Source organism: Esox lucius, chromosome 14, assembly GCF_011004845.1.
Source record: "Esox lucius isolate fEsoLuc1 chromosome 14, fEsoLuc1.pri, whole genome shotgun sequence".
Classification (NCBI taxonomy): Eukaryota; Metazoa; Chordata; class Actinopteri; order Esociformes; family Esocidae; genus Esox; species Esox lucius.
Genome location: NC_047582.1, coordinates 9,652,206 through 9,669,167, shown reverse-complemented (window position 1 = coordinate 9,669,167; position 16,962 = coordinate 9,652,206). Strand labels below are relative to the sequence as shown.

Genomic DNA, 16,962 nt, shown 5'->3' with positions numbered 1-16,962 from the left:
TAAACTGTGAAGCAACACCAGGTCAACTGCAGGGTTGAGTTTTGTGTTCAGTTTTATTAGATATTTTGTTAAATTCCATTGTCTATAGACCTTGTCACAGCTTAGAAGCTGTGAAACGATAAAACAAAATGTTTTACATTCACTATTAAATTCCCCTGAATTTCACCTTAGAGACATTAAGCATCATGAATCTTTTTCTTTTAAAGAAAATCAAACAGTAGATTTAGCAAGTGCTTCATCATGATGTCAAGAGCAAAAGTATGACAGTCCCTAATGCCAGTGTTTCAATCCATATGGTTGGGGAGGGGGGGATCCACAGAGGGATACTCATTTGTTCCAGCACAACAGTAGCACATTATTCATGAAATCAGTGGCTTGGTGAGAAGTATTTGAATATGATGTATTAGTGCTGGGCCAGAACAAAGCAAACCCACGGGGAGCCGTCCCCAGGAATGACTAAACCACACCTGTGACAGTTATGAGTCAAACCACCTGCTGCAGCTCTCCCACTCAATACACAATGACACACAGATCCAAAAGGAATGGCTAAAACCTAAGACAAAACATTAAAAACATGAAAATAAAATGACAAGAAAAACAAAAAAAGAAATAATTTTTCCATATCACTTTTAACAGTGTCTCACTAGAAGGGTTCATCTAGAATAGTATAATGGGAGTACACTGTATGAACATTTTCAGATAGTGTAGATATAGACACCTCAAATTTCCTTATCTGTTAATACTGCTGCCAATAACAGTGGAGAACGTTTCACTGTAAATGTAAAATATTTTCTTTGCTTACTTAAAAACATGCATTATCCCACAGAGACACTGTACATTCACAGGGGCAGAAAAATGAGTGCTGATGAAAGCCATTATTAGTGGGGAAGCTAATCCTAGCGATCCCCGGAAAAATAGATTAAATATGGACGAAGGCCCCTGGACAGCACAATGCTCTGACTGAGCTTTACAAGAGCATCACAACCAATATACCTTAATACACACCCTATGTACTACACAGTACTGCCAGGAGCAGTTGGCCACATAGTGAACAGGGACTTCCTTTATAGGAGTACAGTAGTAGAGACAGGTTGTCACAACCTGACCATGCTTCCTAACCATCAATAAGAAATAACAGGAAGGTCAACCGTAGAGTAGTGCAACTAACCTAGTAATAGCTTCCATAGGATATCTAGACTTAGGTCACCAGGGCCGTGTCTTTCTGTCCCCCCTCAGAATAGGGACTCGGATGTTTCTCAAACATGTCAAAGTATTTTAAAAAAGGTGCCAAAATCCAGCTGTCGCCTCGATGTGGTTAACATGCAGAGGGGCACCAAGGAGGGATTCGTTCTCTACCTGTTCTAGACCATCGGAGTACAATGGATACCTGAATTACAGGTACTTGATACAGCCCATCTAGCAGCTCTGAAATAAAGGGACTCTTCTAACACTGAGGGCCAAAAATAAAAAGATAATGTTTAAAAGCGTAAACCATTCGCATAGAAATGACAACATGATCAGAGTAATGCAATAACACAGCAACAAATCACTCGACAACAGGAATCATATATGTATGCCAAACCACTCAAATCACAATTTCTCAGTTAAAAGAACAGATTTTCGCTTTCTTGGACAGAACAATTGCCCAGGGGGGATATACCAAAACGTTTACTGTATTACACACTCTACATGATCCTCAGTATAATCAGTATAGCAAAATAGAAGCTTGTTTGCCCACGGACAGCCCAGCCCAGCCCTTTAGTTAAAACCAGTTGAGGTCAAGTCCATTTCGATTCTGTCTATTCAGGAAATGCATTAAAAGGCCAACTGACGTTGAATCGGAATTTCGGTTGGAGGTCTTGAAAGGACTGAGTTAAAGTAGGGCCAGTTGCAGCCACAACACTAGGCTAGTTTACAACAGGCTGGATCAGGTAGCAGCGAGACCACCAAAACAAAACACTCACACCGTAGCCATGTTTACAGACCCCCCCCACCCCCCAACTTCTCGCTGCAGCACTCACCTTAAGTGGAAGTACGGAGGTGCCTGCACATGCAGTGTGAGTGTGTGTGGGAACCCGGCCTAAGCTAGCAACAAATAATCAAGTCATGCAGAAGCATTACACATTTCACAAGATAGCGACAGGCATGGACGAGCCTGGGTCAAATCAAACAACCAGCCACCCCCCAGCCACCAGCCAGACAGAAAGGACAGTGACAGGGGGCTGAAGCGCTTCATCTACACCCAAACACCACATTCAGATGCAGCACTCTGGACACAAGCAGTGCACTACATGGAATATGGTACCATTCTGGAATTGAGCTGACCACTACAACTACAAGGGTTTATATACAGACCGGAGTTTCAGAGGGAAACGAGCATATTAATCAACTAAAACCATGGCAGGATAACAAACAATGAACAAAACACACAGGGGGGGAAAAAGAGACATTGAAAAAAATATTAAACAAAAACATTGGTCCAATATCTGCTTGATAAATTGTTTTCCAATTTGGGGGGGCGGGGGGTGGGGTTATTACATACAAGAACTGTAAAATAACATTCTAGTCTGTTCGAAAGGCTTGGCTTTCTGTGTCACCGGACACAAATAAAGTCTTGTAGTCAACTACCAATTCAATTTACAGGCAATTTAAATTTACCTTCTGTGCAAAGTTTTTATTTCTTTTTTATTTAATGCAAAACCGCTGTTCTTTTTCTGTGTGAATAGGAGGCGTGTGATTGGGGATCGATACAGTACTGTAGACCAATCAGGACAAACCCCCCTATGAATCAGGGGAGACAGGAAATAAAGCGGCTGACTTCATCTTCTCTGTGGGCATGGTGACGTCATCATCATAGAAGGGTTTGGTTGGTCAACCTCACTGCTCGTGAGCCGCACTCATGCCTCGAACCTGACCTGACTTACGCAGCTGTGGGAGGAAAGAGGGGGGAGGAACCAGAGACGAGAGGAAAAGGAAGCAGAGATTAAAATCCTGCGTGTGTCACAGTAGCCCCTGAAGAACAAGAGTCTCTGTGATTAAAATCCTGTGTGTCACAGTAGCCCCTGAAGAACAAGAGTCTCTGTGATGGAGAGACTAAGACAATTTCTTCCAACCTAAACCTAATGACCTATAAACTAACAGCCCTCTTCAGCTGATGTAATACAGAAGAGGATTTCCCCTCTGAATGGCTGTCACTTCAAGCCAACTCCATCACAGTGGAAACTCTTATGCTCTTCCTCTTTCCACATTACACAGATTTAGAGCATGCAATCTTCAGGCAACATGAATCGCAAAAAGATAACACACACACGCACATTAGTAAAACAGGAAGATGACAAAACAAATGAAAGTTGAAGAGGTAAAGATGTCATGCAGAGTTGCCTCTCCAGACAGAACTGCAGAGAGAGACTTGACTGAAAGAACCAGAGAAACTGAACACAGATCCAACCAAACAGAAACGATTGATTAGACAGGCAACATGCAGCTGGAAAAGAGGAAAGAATGGGTGATGAGCAACAAATAAATGTGTGGGAACAAAAAAACAGGCACAGTACGAGTCCACCACACCGCGATGATGTCATTTCCTGTGTCCTGCCGAGGAACTTACTCAGCCCGCCTCTGACCTTTGACCTACAGGGGCGAGGTTACTCTTCTGTTGCAGAGGTTCCTCTCACGTTTCCCTTCTCACGCATCTAAAGGCGGCAGAGCAGAACTGTCAGCCGGACCAATCAGAGAGCTCCAGAGGAGGGTTAAAGGTTGGGCCCTCAGAGGTTAGTGGGAGTTAGTCCTAGTGAGACTATATTTTTGTTTGTCTTCCCTGACGCTTCCATGCCTCTGGAATCAGGTGTTCGGGACCTCATCATCATGTAAATAAGGATAATTGTCTATGAACCAAAATTAACAAACACTTTCTAAATCTAAGGCACGCATCTAAAACATCCATGGCACGCCTCTAATGGCAGACATTCATGAATGTGTTACCTCTTCCAGCTCTTTCTTGGTCTCCTCTTCCATCCGTCGGATGTCGGCCATGGTCAGTTCCACCCAGTTGTCAATCCAACAGAACAACTGGCGATGGAAGTTAGTGAAGATACGCTTCTCTTGCTGAAGGAGAGGGACCAGAGAATCACGATATTGGCCAGAAAAGTCAATGCTAACATCAGCATGCTAGCTGTTCCTATTAGACTATATAGTGCTATGCTACTTATTTTCTGATGAAGCTACCTAACATCCTTCATATGTAAGGCAGATGCATAGAATGGTTTCTACAAGTTTATAGAAGGTGAAAAATATAAGAAAGAGATGAAAGAAGACAGAGACCTTGTGGATGAAGTTCTCTACTTTGGTCTGGAGGCCCCACCATTTGAACTTGACAGTGACTAGTTTGTAGGCACACATCTTAGGACAGTCCGGCTTATTCATAAGATCATTCTGGAAAAAGACAAAAGCAGAACAGAGGTTCAAGACAAAACTACCACTGTTTTTCCACAATACTGATTTTGGGGTAGCGCAGAGATGAACAGAGCCTGTAGTTACATGTTAGTGTCCGCATGACCAACCATCACAATGACAACATGGGGAAGGAAGTACATGGTTGATGTCCGGTACCTTCCAATCTGGTGAGAGAGGCCCTCTGCCCGTCTTCGTGGATTTGAACAGAGCTGGGTCTTCCTCGGGTTTATAGTCCTGCAGGACAGAGATACCTTACAAAACACACTGACTGACAACACTGAACCATAATACATCCCATATCATTACAGACCTGTAGTGCAAACACACTGACTGACAATACTGAACCATAATACATACTATATCATTACAGTCCTGTAGAAAAAAACAAACACACAAAAAGCACTGAAACAGAGCTGTATGCTTTTTAATGAATTATTTATTTTACCATTGCACGGAAAGTTGACTGAGAACACTGACATACCGCATACTGGGGAATAGTTACAGAGTGAGGCAAGGGAATGAATCAGAGAAAATCAGTAGCAGCGTATTGGTAGGAGGGCCAGACTGGACATTCAGCCAGGACACCGAGGTTAACACCCCCATTCTTAAAATCAGTGCGTGAAGCAGATGGCCCCTCAGATTAGGCTGTGGCCCTAACACTGATCCACTTATTTCATTATAGCACAGGAGCCACTAGTCCTGTTCCCATCATCCTCAATGGTCAGTCCTGCACTGTTTCTGGCAGACCAGTCGTTTGGTTCTAGTTATTGCCATGTCGAATCAGATGAGTGCTGCCCCGCCGGGAAGGCAACCCTCTGAAAACCAACCATGCTACTGCCACTGGTCCAGGACAAACCAACAGAGTGAATGTGGCACTGCCCGTTGGGTTAACAAACAGAGCAAATGTGGCACTGCCCGTTGGGTTAACAAACAGAGCAAATGTGGCACTGCCCGTTGGGTTAACAAACAGAGCAAATGTGGCACTGCCCGTTGGGTTAACAAACAGAGCAAATGTGGCACTGCCCGTTGGGTTAACAAACAGAGCAAATGTGTCACTGCCCGTTGGGTTAACAAACAGAGCAAATGTGTCACTGCCCGTTGGGTTTACAAACAGAGCAAATGTGTCACTGCCCGTTGGGTTTACAAACAGAGCAAATGTGTCACTGCCCGTTGGGTTTACAAACAGAGCAAATGTGTCACTGCCCGTTGGGTTTACAAACAGAGCAAATGTGTCACTGCCCGTTGGGTTTACAAACAGAGCAAATGTGTCACTGCCCGTTGGGTTTACAAACAGAGCAAATGTGGCATTGCCCATTTTGTTCAGAGCCTTTGGAGAAAGCCAACTGTGGCAGGACCCCTTACAGACCTCAGGCTAAGCACTGACAGATCAGATGTGGATTCGTTGGAAGGCAGGCTCCCATTTCCTCTCCACCTGCAGATGTCCCCCGGTGAGACATGTCATGGCCCAGAACAGGGCAACATTATAGGACATACCAGTATTAGATCTGTTCCATCGTTGCCATTTAAAACATTTTTTAAGTATCTTTTAGTTTGTCACTAAGCCCCAACTTCACAGTCTGGTTGAGACCACGCTGATGTTTACTAGTCTGCTGGACCCCCCTCCTCAGAGTTCAGACTGCGCAGTTTGAGGTGACCCTCCTATCTAGGTTGCTCCAACTCTAGCCCTGCTGGAAGTTGTGACCCTTGAAGGGCACCTAGTCCTCTGCTGCCAGCAAAGAGTTCAGACCCAGCACACAAACTCTGGAGACCGGTCAACACAGATGATGGTGACTGCCACTGGAAGCCACAAACAACATCCCCCGCTGGTTTGTTTTCCCCTGACCTGCGTGGCTCCTGCCATTCTGAGGTCGGTAACTTAGTTCCATTCTACCACTCGGTTCGACACCCTCGGTGGACAGACAAACGGCACGCCAACCTCTGCAGCGCCTGCCGCAAAAAACTTTAAATAGCATTAGTTCCCCCGACAGCACTGCCTGGTCGGCGCCCAACTGAAGGACCTTCACCCTATCGCGGTTGCTCACCAACAACCCTCAGATTGGACCCCCCTGCTTTGTCTGATGGGGTGGACCGTGCAGGCAGTGGACCGGTGTCCTGGTGCAAGAGTGCATTCAACCAAGCTTCTTCCGTTGGCTCTTGGATTGGGTGGACCAAATGGGTAGCGTTGTTGGGCGCTCTGTAATCATTTCCCACCAGTTCCCCAGTCCTGTGTTGTGTCTGGATTGACAGCCAAACAGCACCAGATATTCTTCTCTCCAGTGAACAGACTAACATACCATAAATGTTAATAGAGTCTGTCGACACGACGCTGGAAGCCGTGACGGGTGAGGAACTGTCGTCTCGCGTGGCGATTTGATTTCCCTGACATAATTTGGTTGTCTGGAGTCAGTTTCTGATGACCTAAACATCATTGGTAATGAGACAGATACTGTGCTGGAACAGAACCGTTTAGTTTGACGCGTGCCACTCACCCCGTGGGCTACAGCTTCTTTGTCTGCGATGTCAATGGGGACCACCTCAACGGTCTTCCACGTAGGACCATCCAAGTCATGGACATTTTCTAGGGTTCCCATGTCAGGTTTGTGCCACGTCTCAATCTTTATCAGGAAGTCGTCTTTCATATACTCGTTCTGGAGGAAGAGGAACAGTAAACAAAGATGGGAGAGAAATCTAATCTTGGTTTGTTTAATTGAGACTTAAGTGTAGCTGAATCCTAGATGATCAAGGTTGGGCAGTGGCCATAGTGGATGTACCCCATTGCAAATGTTTGCTTAGTTGATTCTTATCAGACTTCTGGTTGTATGAAGTTTGTGACAAGCTTAAAACAAATTTAGAAAGCTTTAGGTTTTCACTTCCTAGCACGTTACATCCCTACAATCCTGAATAGAGAACCAACGGGAATCTCTTGATATGAAGAAAACCTCATTCTTAGAATGCTTTAGTGTTCCCTTCCTCTGAACGGAAGCCTTGAAACATCAATCAATGGCAAGCTCGAGAATACGCAGAATGAAGAATCAATGGAGAGAATTAATGGGAATTTCTTGATACTGAGAAAGCCTTGAATGAAGCTGGGAAGCTTAGGCCAATTTAAACCCCACAGCTAAGCTAATTAACCGATTAACTGTTTGGACTAAAACAACATGTCTGGTTAGGACACTGCGGTTGAGGACTGACTAGCTAACAGTGGTGTGGTATCACTGGCAAAACAGGTAACTACACAAATCAACGGTCTATCAACGGAATGACTGTCCAACACTTTTGGCACAGCTGTTGCAGTTAGTCTGTGGCTAAATATTTAGATGATGCCTTTCCCTGCTATAATTGAAGTTGTTCTTCTGGGGCTAAAGGAAGAGCTCATAATTGAGGTGGTCTAAACATCTGACTGGTAGATGGAGCCTTTACTGACAAGATTCTCAATAATCTCCCACTCTTTGGGTCTTAACAGCCTCAGCTGTCAGTGGAAGTAGTACTGATGTCTTGATTGTTTACAGGCTTCAGATAGCAGGCCTACATAAGTCAGGGCTAATCAGCTGCCAAGTTACTGTTTTGTTGTCAGCAGTCATTGGCAGGTTTGTTGAATAGAGAAGCTATGTTTCCATAAGAATCCTGTGTTTAATTAATATAATGTGTGTGGTTGTCAGATCACTACTTACCGTTATAACTGAAGGGGATGGAGAAAACAAGCCAAAGAAGAAGGAAACAACATTATTTTACTTTGAATTAACAATCAAAGCGACAATGTAGACTGGTCCCAAATGATATGGGCCCATTAGGGTGTTTGAAGTAGATTTCCTGGACTCACCGGTGCGACAGTATGGATAGGCATTCCAGGCTTTTTCGTGAAAGACTAACGCTCCCTCTGGTGCAATATACCTCAGCCAGCCCGGGACTTTACTGGAAGGTGAAAGAGGCAGCAGTAAATCATGAGTATGTATGGATGCGCTTATACCGCTGGTCCAATTTGGAGCGGTGTCCCCAGGAATGTGTCCTTTGACTAGTCAGATATTAGAAGATTTATAAAGCCCTTTTTACATCAGCAGTTGTCACAAAGTGCTTTTACAAAACATGCAGCCTGATTAATCAATTCAACTTGTGCGTGTACTCCATCCCTCCTATTAATTGGATGAATATCCATCCATCCATCCATCTTCTTCCGCTTATGCGGGGCCGGGTCGCGGGGGCAGCAGTCTAAGCAGGGATGCCCAGACTTCCCTCTCCCCAGACACTTCCTCTAGCTCTTCCGGGGGGACACCGAGGCGTTCCCAGGCCAGCCGGGAGACATAGTCCCTCCAGCATGTCCTAGGTTGGTGGAGAGTGCCTGCCTCAAGTGGAGGAGTTTAAGTATCTAGGGGTCTTGTTCACGAGTGAGGGAAGGATGGAACGGGAGATTGACAGACGGATCGGTGCAGCTTCTGCAGTAATGCAGTCGATGTATCGGTCTGTCGTGGTGAAGAAAGAGCTGAGCCGTAAGGCGAAGCTCTCGATTTACCAGTCAATCTACGTTCCTACTCTCACCTATGGTCATGAGCTTTGGGTCATGACCGAAAGGACAAGATCCCGGATACAGGCGGCCGAAATGAGCTTTCTCCGCAGGGTGGCCGGGCGATCCCTTAGAGATAGGGTGAGAAGCTCGGTCACCCGGGAGGAGCTCAGAGTAGAGCCGCTGCTCCTCCACATCGAGAGGGGTCAGCTGAGGTGGCTTGGGCATCTTTTTCGGATGCCTCCGGAACGCCTTCCTGGGAAGGTGTTCCGGTCCCGTCCCACCGGGAGGAGACCCCGGGGAAGACCTAGGACACGCTGGATGAATATCAAGTGATTTTTCTATTCTTCCACTGACATTATCATATTAAGAAAACATGACCTTTACAGCCAAAATTATCATGTTCTATCAATCGCCAGTACATACAGTGGGGAGAACAAGTATTTGATAACCTGCAAAATCGGCAGTGTTTCCCACTTACAAAGCATGTAGACATTTTTATCATAGGTACTCTTCAACTGTGAGTGACGGAATCTAAAAATCCAGTAAATCACATTGTATGATTTTTAAGTAATTAATTAGCATTTTATTGCATGACATAAGTACTTGATACATCTGAAAAGCAGAACTTAATATTTGGTAAAGAAACCTTTGTTTGCAATTACAGAGATCATACGTTTCCTGTAGTTCTTGACCAGGTTTGCACACACTGCAGCAGGGATTTTGGCCACCTCCTCCATACAGGCCTTCTCCAGATCCTTCAGGTTTCGGGGCTGTCGCTGGGCAATACGGACTTTCAGCTCCCTCCAAAGATTTTCTATTGGGTTCAGGTCTGGAGACTGGCTAGGCCACTCAAGGTCCTAGAGATGCTTCTTACGGAGCCACTCCTTAGTTGCCCTGGCTGTGTGTTTCGGGTCGTTGTCATGCTGGAAGACCCAGCCACGACCCATCTTCAATGCTCTTACTGAGGGAAGGAGGTTATTGGCCAAGATCTCGCGATACATGGCCCCATCCACCCTCCCCTCAATACGGTGCAGTCGTCTTGTCCCCTTTGCAGAAAAGCATCCCCAAAGAATGATGTCTCCACCTCCATGCTGCACGGTTGGGATGGTGTTCTTGGGGTTGTACTCATCCTTCTTCCTCCAAACACAGCGAGTGCAGTTTAGACCAAAAAGCTCTATTTTTGTCTCATCAGACCACATGACCTTCTCCAATTCCTCCTCTGGATCATCCAGATGGTCATTGGCAAACTTTAGACGGGCCTGGACATGCGCTGGCTTGAGCAGGGGGACCTTGCGTGTGCTGCAGGATTTTAATCCATGACGGCGTAGTGTGTTACTAATGGTTTTCTTTGAGACTGTGGTCCCAGCTCTCTTCAGGTCATTGACCAGGTCCTGCCGTGTAGTTCTGGGCTGGTCCCTCACCTTCCTCATGATCATTGATGCACCACGAGGTGAGATCTTGCATGGAGCCCCAGACCGAGGGAGATTGACCGTCATCTTGAACGTCTTCCATTTTCTAATAATTGTGCCAACAGTTGTTGCCTTATCACCAAGCTGCTTGCTTGGTGGGATTGACCAATCATAAGGATTTACTAAGATGTGACAATGCACTGTCTGACATCCACCTGGCAGCACTGAACCTCTTTGTACAGCCCTCTTCAGGACATCCAACCACGGTTGGTTTATAGGAACCAGGATTCAAATTCCTAGCCGCAAACACACAGCTTTGCAGTGGGGCAGTGACTTAGACCAGAGGTAGTCAAACATCTCCAGGGGACCTAAAGCCGGTCCACGAATTGGATGTATTCCAGCGCATTTAAAACCACATGACAGCTAATCGCAAAAAAAAATATGTATCTGCTTCATTCAGTTGAGCTAGTTCAGTACTACAACCAAATGACGACATGGCTGGTGGTCCCCCAGGAGAGGGTTGAGAACCACGGACTTGGACCTCTGTGCCACAACATTTGGAAAGCTGACCAACAAATTAGCCTTCTCTCCCCCTTAGACCAGCGGTTTTAATCCTGTGTACTTTCCTCACAGAAAAAGGCTGGACGGAAACGTTGTTTACCTCTTTAGATGGTAGACTTTGTGTGTATACTGGCCCTTCTCCCCCTCCTCCTCGTAGGGTTCGTTTATTAGCACCTCAATGCCTTCTCCTCCCCCCGTCTCATTCTTACTGGCCTCTGCTACAGTGAACAACTGGCCAACTTGGTACTGCAACACAGAGAAACGTATAAGGTCAGATAAAATTAAGCCTTACTGGTGTGGGATATTGGCGGCTAATGAAATGTCAAACACATACATGCCGTCATAACATCAGGACAGGGGTGGTGAATTAATGGGCTTGGACAAGGACAAATCAAAGCTCTGCATTGTGTGTGTGGAAAAGGAGGGTGAGTGAGACAGAGACAAAATTGTTGATGAGTCAGAGAGGGAACAATAGAGACACAGGCCCAATTCTGACCCGCAACATGTTCTTCCCCAACAAGGGACCTATTGTTCCCCTGTAGCATTGCATGCACACGCGCTGAAGACAAGAGGAAAGGAGATTGTCAAACTAAAATCCTGGGCCCCAAAGTACATGTATTAGGCTTGATTTGGAAATGGGAAAGAGCCTTCTGCACCACCTCATAACCTTTGACCTGCAGTACTACGTACATTCGAGTTGTAAATCCTCACAAGTCCGAGGTCATACTGCCATAAGCAGCTACACAATTCGCAGACAAAAACGTTACCACCTCGTGCCTAGAATTAATTTAAATCATGTTTCTCCCTTGACACCCAGCCTTGAAGGACACTTGGTAAGACCAAGCAAACATCTTAAGAGGTTAAAACTAATGTATTTAACAGCTAAAATAGTTATAATTCGCAGACATAACTAGCCTCCAGAGCTGCAGTCTGTTATGAGGTAAATATCTGAATGGAAGAGAAGGACTCAGTCTTTGAACGTGTCACAGGAGAACGGCCTTCACTAAAAGGATATACAGTCGCCTTACAGATGGCACATTGTGTACCTGAACTAAGACCTTCATGTGGTTACATCACATGCTTCAGGAGCGTCACATCTCTTAAGGCTACAGAAAGCAACATGGCCCAGTCAAATGAGGGGACAGAACGCAGTGGAGAGAAATTTATGTTGGAGACAAATGGGTTAAAATAATTTATTAACAAAAATTATCACAGCCATCAGCATTGATGCATTAGAATGCATGAAACCGGGAGGAAAGTAAAGTAACGCAGGAAATGTTGGTCTTGTGCATCTTGTCACTCACCTCTTGCACAGAAATCGGAAGGATCACACGGCTGGAAGACAGAAAAAAGAAGGGCGATCAAATGATTAATGAAAATCAACATTTAGAATTTACTTAAATGAAAGAGTCATCATGAATTGTACATAAATTAAAAAAGTCACTTGGAACCTAACAATTTTTTTTTTTAAATACAGAAATATCTTGAGTTTGTCTAACAACTGTTACCAATTTTGTTAATTGAAAAAACAAGTTTCTACCAAGACAGTTTGTATTTACATGACATTACGGACATGACCCTGTAGGGATTATGCAAAAGATGCAAGATGTTTCACATGCATTTCATAAGCTTTCAGTGGTTAATCACAATTACCAAAAGCTCGGTTCCATGCTTGTTTCCTGACTTGATTAAAAACCGAGTGAACTGTGAAGAATTTTAACAACCAGGAAATGTTTGTTATAAATGGCCAAGTGACTTTGCTTGTCGGTCAGATGAAAACTGCAAGCCTTAGTGACGTCAATGAGGGAGAGGGAAGATGCCACTTTTACTGCCAAAAGACGCTGGTGTAAACCAATAGAAGTTCAGCATGTTAGGCCGTGCTTTGCTATGCACCCAAAATTAATACTGGAGAGTCTCCGAAATGTTGCGAAACTAAGACCATCTTAGAAAACATCCCAGTAATGAATCATGACCCCCTACATGGCAGTGCTGGTTAGAATGACGACTTCAACTATCTGCGACTAGGTGTCACATCACAGTCCTCGTAAATACAACTCAATATTCCACAAAACCGGAATCTAGACTACATGGTCCCATTTTTATATTCTGTTTGAACAGCCTATTCTAAAAGTTTTTACATTCAACATTTGAGGTTCATTTTTATTTGACATAAAATAGACCAAATATTGGGAAAAAAAACCACTATGTTAAACTGTAATTAAATGAATTCATAAAGTACAAGGCTATGGCTTCAGTGGGCCCTTCTAAAGACTCCAAAAATGAAAAATTTGTACAAAATTTGATCATTAAAAGACTCCATGTCTCATTTAAACAACATCATGGCTGTGGGTGAAATACCACTAAATATATCCTCTATGAAGAAGGAACAAAACAATAATAAAATAGGAACACAAAGAACAGGCTATACATTAATGCAATGTAATAAAACACAAATTAGAAAGAGCAGGCCGTAACAGGGTGTGGGTGGGTGGGGTTAATGAGTCCAGCTTTCATGCGATTATATTAAGTCTTAAGGCTACAGCTTAAAAGCTGTCCAGGGTCTTGTTCCTGACAGACCTGATGCACCAGTACCTATTGTTGTGTGGTTACACTGAGAACAGGCCATGTCTCGTGTGACTGGAGTGGATGATCTTTAGGGCCTTCCTCTGACAACTCCTGGTGTAGAGGTCCTGGACAGCAGGGGACCGCCTAACAGCACGCATAAGTTTCCACCTCTTTAACCATCAATACTTGTATATAGACCTAGTAGGTTCACACTGAACTCCCTGACAGCAAGTTATATATATACACAATCCATAGAATGGGATCCACCCACAGAAGGACATAGAGAGCCTCCTATACTAACCTAGGATCCAATCTAGGAGACGCTTTAGAGCGTTTTCACACAGAAATATTTGTATTTAGATGTATGAGATTTGTGGAGAATTTTTTAAATGTAAATTGTTGCATGTCAACATTTGTTCCGAGGTAACGGGGCACACTTTTCCAAACGATACCCTCGCCACAAGGGAGGTCTAAAGATGCCTCGCGCCTTTAGTAGGGGAGTGGAATGTTGTTGGACGTCCGGTTCAGTACAGAATCAGAAAAATGTATTTGTCATTGGGAAGCAACTAAAAACATCTCACACTGACACCGAAACAATTCTAACATCAGCACTTGTTCGATGGAAAACGCCACGTTAGATCCCAGGTAAACATTGTGAATGAGTTTATACTCCTTGCAGGTAAGTGGCCTTGCAAAAGCAATGCCGGCAAATGTGTTGCGGCTCACAGCGCAGCAAGGGTTTCCCATCACTAGCGTGAATCACTTATTGGATATACATATTATTGGAATGCTAATTAAATTGCTTTCACAATAATTGTTACTAATTTTATTGTGAGAAAAAGGCACATTTTATACCAATTGTAAGCACAGTTTCCACAATTTCCCCAAATACTGCAGGACCACAGCAGCCTGTGGCTCAGTCCTCCTGATGGAAGCCATGGCGAAGCCGATTGCCAGGCCATAGTGAACAGGAAGGCTCCGATTCAGATATGGAAAATCCAGTCATTGCCTAGAAACACAACAAGAAGTTGCCACCCTTCACATCCCCAGCATAGTGATCCGGGCAACCCCTGGGTCACAACCACAAGGTGAAGCAGCCCTGTGGTTGCCACTGACACCTCCTTCGGACACAGAGACAATGAGATGTCTACAGACAGCAACCACTCCCTAAACCCAAGTGTCTGTCCAGATGGGATTGCTTGCTGTGCATTTTGCATTGTGGCCCTGTGTGCTGGACTGAAACACATCCTCATCAACCTTTCCAGCTTCTGAAGAAACCAGCCTATTCCAGGGCTGGTGCTTAGCTCATCTAAGAGAGAACAGCTACAGAGCTGCCAAAAAACAATATGAACAAGCCTTGTGCTTAGTCAGAGGCCGACAGAATGCATCCACTGTGTGCCATTCACCTATTGGTGTGTTACAGGTAGTTCCTTAGCAGTTCTATACTGAGCGGCTGGTACTCTAAAAGTAGCCCCAACCAAACACTATCTGAAAGCAGTCGAACCACTTGGTTCATTTTTGGATTACCTCACAATTCTGTACTCAATGACAATCCTCTACAAAGTTCAAAGTTTATTTGAAGTTAGTTGAGTCAGTACAGCTGCCCTCTCCGCAATGACTAAAATATGAGAAACGGAGACATGTTAACTGTAGTTTGCGCCGTCTTCAAACACCAGGACAATTTGTCAAAATAACTAGTTCTACATATACTGTACAAGCTATTGTGACTGGCTTTGCACAGACACAATGGAAAGATCAGAGCCATTGAAAGATATGTGGTTGGTACTGTCATTCCTATGTCACCTGAGGAATATCAGCTGACCATTCCTTCCCCAGCACACAGACAGTATATGGAATAGGCAGTGCTACAGTTGCCTGGACAACTGATAGGGGATATGTTCTGTGACACCCTGAGCAAAACCACAGTACAAACAATTTGAGCCTGGGGCAGAAGGGGCCTGAAGCTATTCCATTCTAGTCAGCCCTAAATCAAATATGGATGATGACACTATTGGGACAGCCATTGTACACTTGCCAAGCAGGTCAATTACATGGCCAACTAGAGATGCACATAAAAATGTTGACATAGCATTGAGCAATGTAGTCATTGAAATACTTTGCTTGCGTGATAAAGATTGATATCAGTATCAAGTAAGCAGAAGAAGTGGTGGGCGGATGTTTTGGCATTAGAAATACAGTAGCTTAAGTCGTGATGATGCAGCCAAACAGTGTAAGTGAAATTGTGGCTGGTCGTTAAATATATTTGGTTGTATCAAAGCCCCTGCTTTATTTATTACAAACTTGTTACGGTCTTAAGTAACAAGCTTTGCTTAGCCGTTTTATTTAGCAAAGAATAAAACGGACACCCGGTAAATCTGATTCAACTAAGCCTAGGGAAGTTACATGTTTCGTTAGGAAATAGTAGACTGAGTGAGAGGCTAAACAACACGGTCTAAAAATAAAGGGCTAGCTAGCTGGCTAGCTAGCGAAGTGTAATTAGCTTAAGTGTCATGGTGACTGGTAATACTCACCCAGGCTAAACTAGCTAAAGCAGAGACAGTTAGTGAAAGATTAACTAGCTACGTGCTAACGACGTTACAGTAGAAGCCAGTTTGTGTCCCGTATTCTGTCATTTGTATTGTCTTTTGCTTTGAGATGAAACATTTCACTGAATGTGCCGGGCAATGTCTATTACAGTTTTGCCTAAAACCAGCCCCCCGAAGAGGAATCTTAATAATCCATCACTCAGGAGACCTACGCTATTGGAACTGTGTTGGCTAGCTAGATGGGTCGAGTGGTAACTCCTAAGTAACTTCTAGTTATACTAACTTGACAGGTGTAATATATATTTGTTGTAAGTTTCTTCGATTCAGATTCATTCAAAGCTAACATACTAGCAACCTTGTTCACTGGATAGCTATCGCTGCTGACTGTGTAGGCCTAAACACCGGTACAGTAGCTTAGCTACGATGAAACCACATCCATCCCTGATCGACCCCCAGCGTTTACATTAACCTTCCAACTGGGAAAACACCGACATGAGCCAACAATTACATTGTTATTTCGAAAGATAGTCACATTAAGCCAATACAATCCTGCGAAAATAAAACATTTTATTTTAAATACTTCTACTCACTATTCCTTGATAAGCACCATCTTCTCCTCCCGGGCTGCGGCTGCGCAAAGCTGTCGACGTCATCCTAAATTATCAACAAGTTGTTTCCGCCCACAGGAGTCGCTGATTGGTCAGAAACTGTTGGTAAACTGGGCACAAGATGAGGTAGGATGAAGAATGTCTTCTTCAATTTGTAGTGAGGTGCTATTGTGTTTCCAAAATCATAGTTTTTTTTTTTTAAATCTGTGCATTACCTATAAATATTGTCTACAGCCTACAAATAGAGGGCTCTCTTTTCTCTATTGACAATGCAGTTATTTGATTTACATAACCAACATTTGTGAGGACTTGGCATCCTC

General features: G+C 44.2%; 1 protein-coding gene across 2 annotated transcripts; it reads right to left on the bottom strand.

Moving 5' to 3' along the window:
- Positions 1-34: 34 nt before the first annotated feature.
- On the bottom strand, positions 35-16,712 carry pitpnb (phosphatidylinositol transfer protein, beta). 2 transcript variants are annotated; one of them, NM_001304155.1, is given in 11 exon segments: positions 2,692-2,928; positions 3,608-3,692; positions 3,982-4,104; positions 4,321-4,431; positions 4,609-4,686; positions 6,942-7,100; positions 8,124-8,131; positions 8,273-8,364; positions 11,024-11,169; positions 12,228-12,258; positions 16,625-16,665. In NM_001304155.1, coding segments are annotated over 10 exon segments (816 nt in total). In that variant the 5' UTR covers positions 16,645-16,665; the 3' UTR covers positions 2,692-2,928; positions 3,608-3,644.
- Between the last annotated feature and the right edge of the window lie 250 nt (positions 16,713-16,962).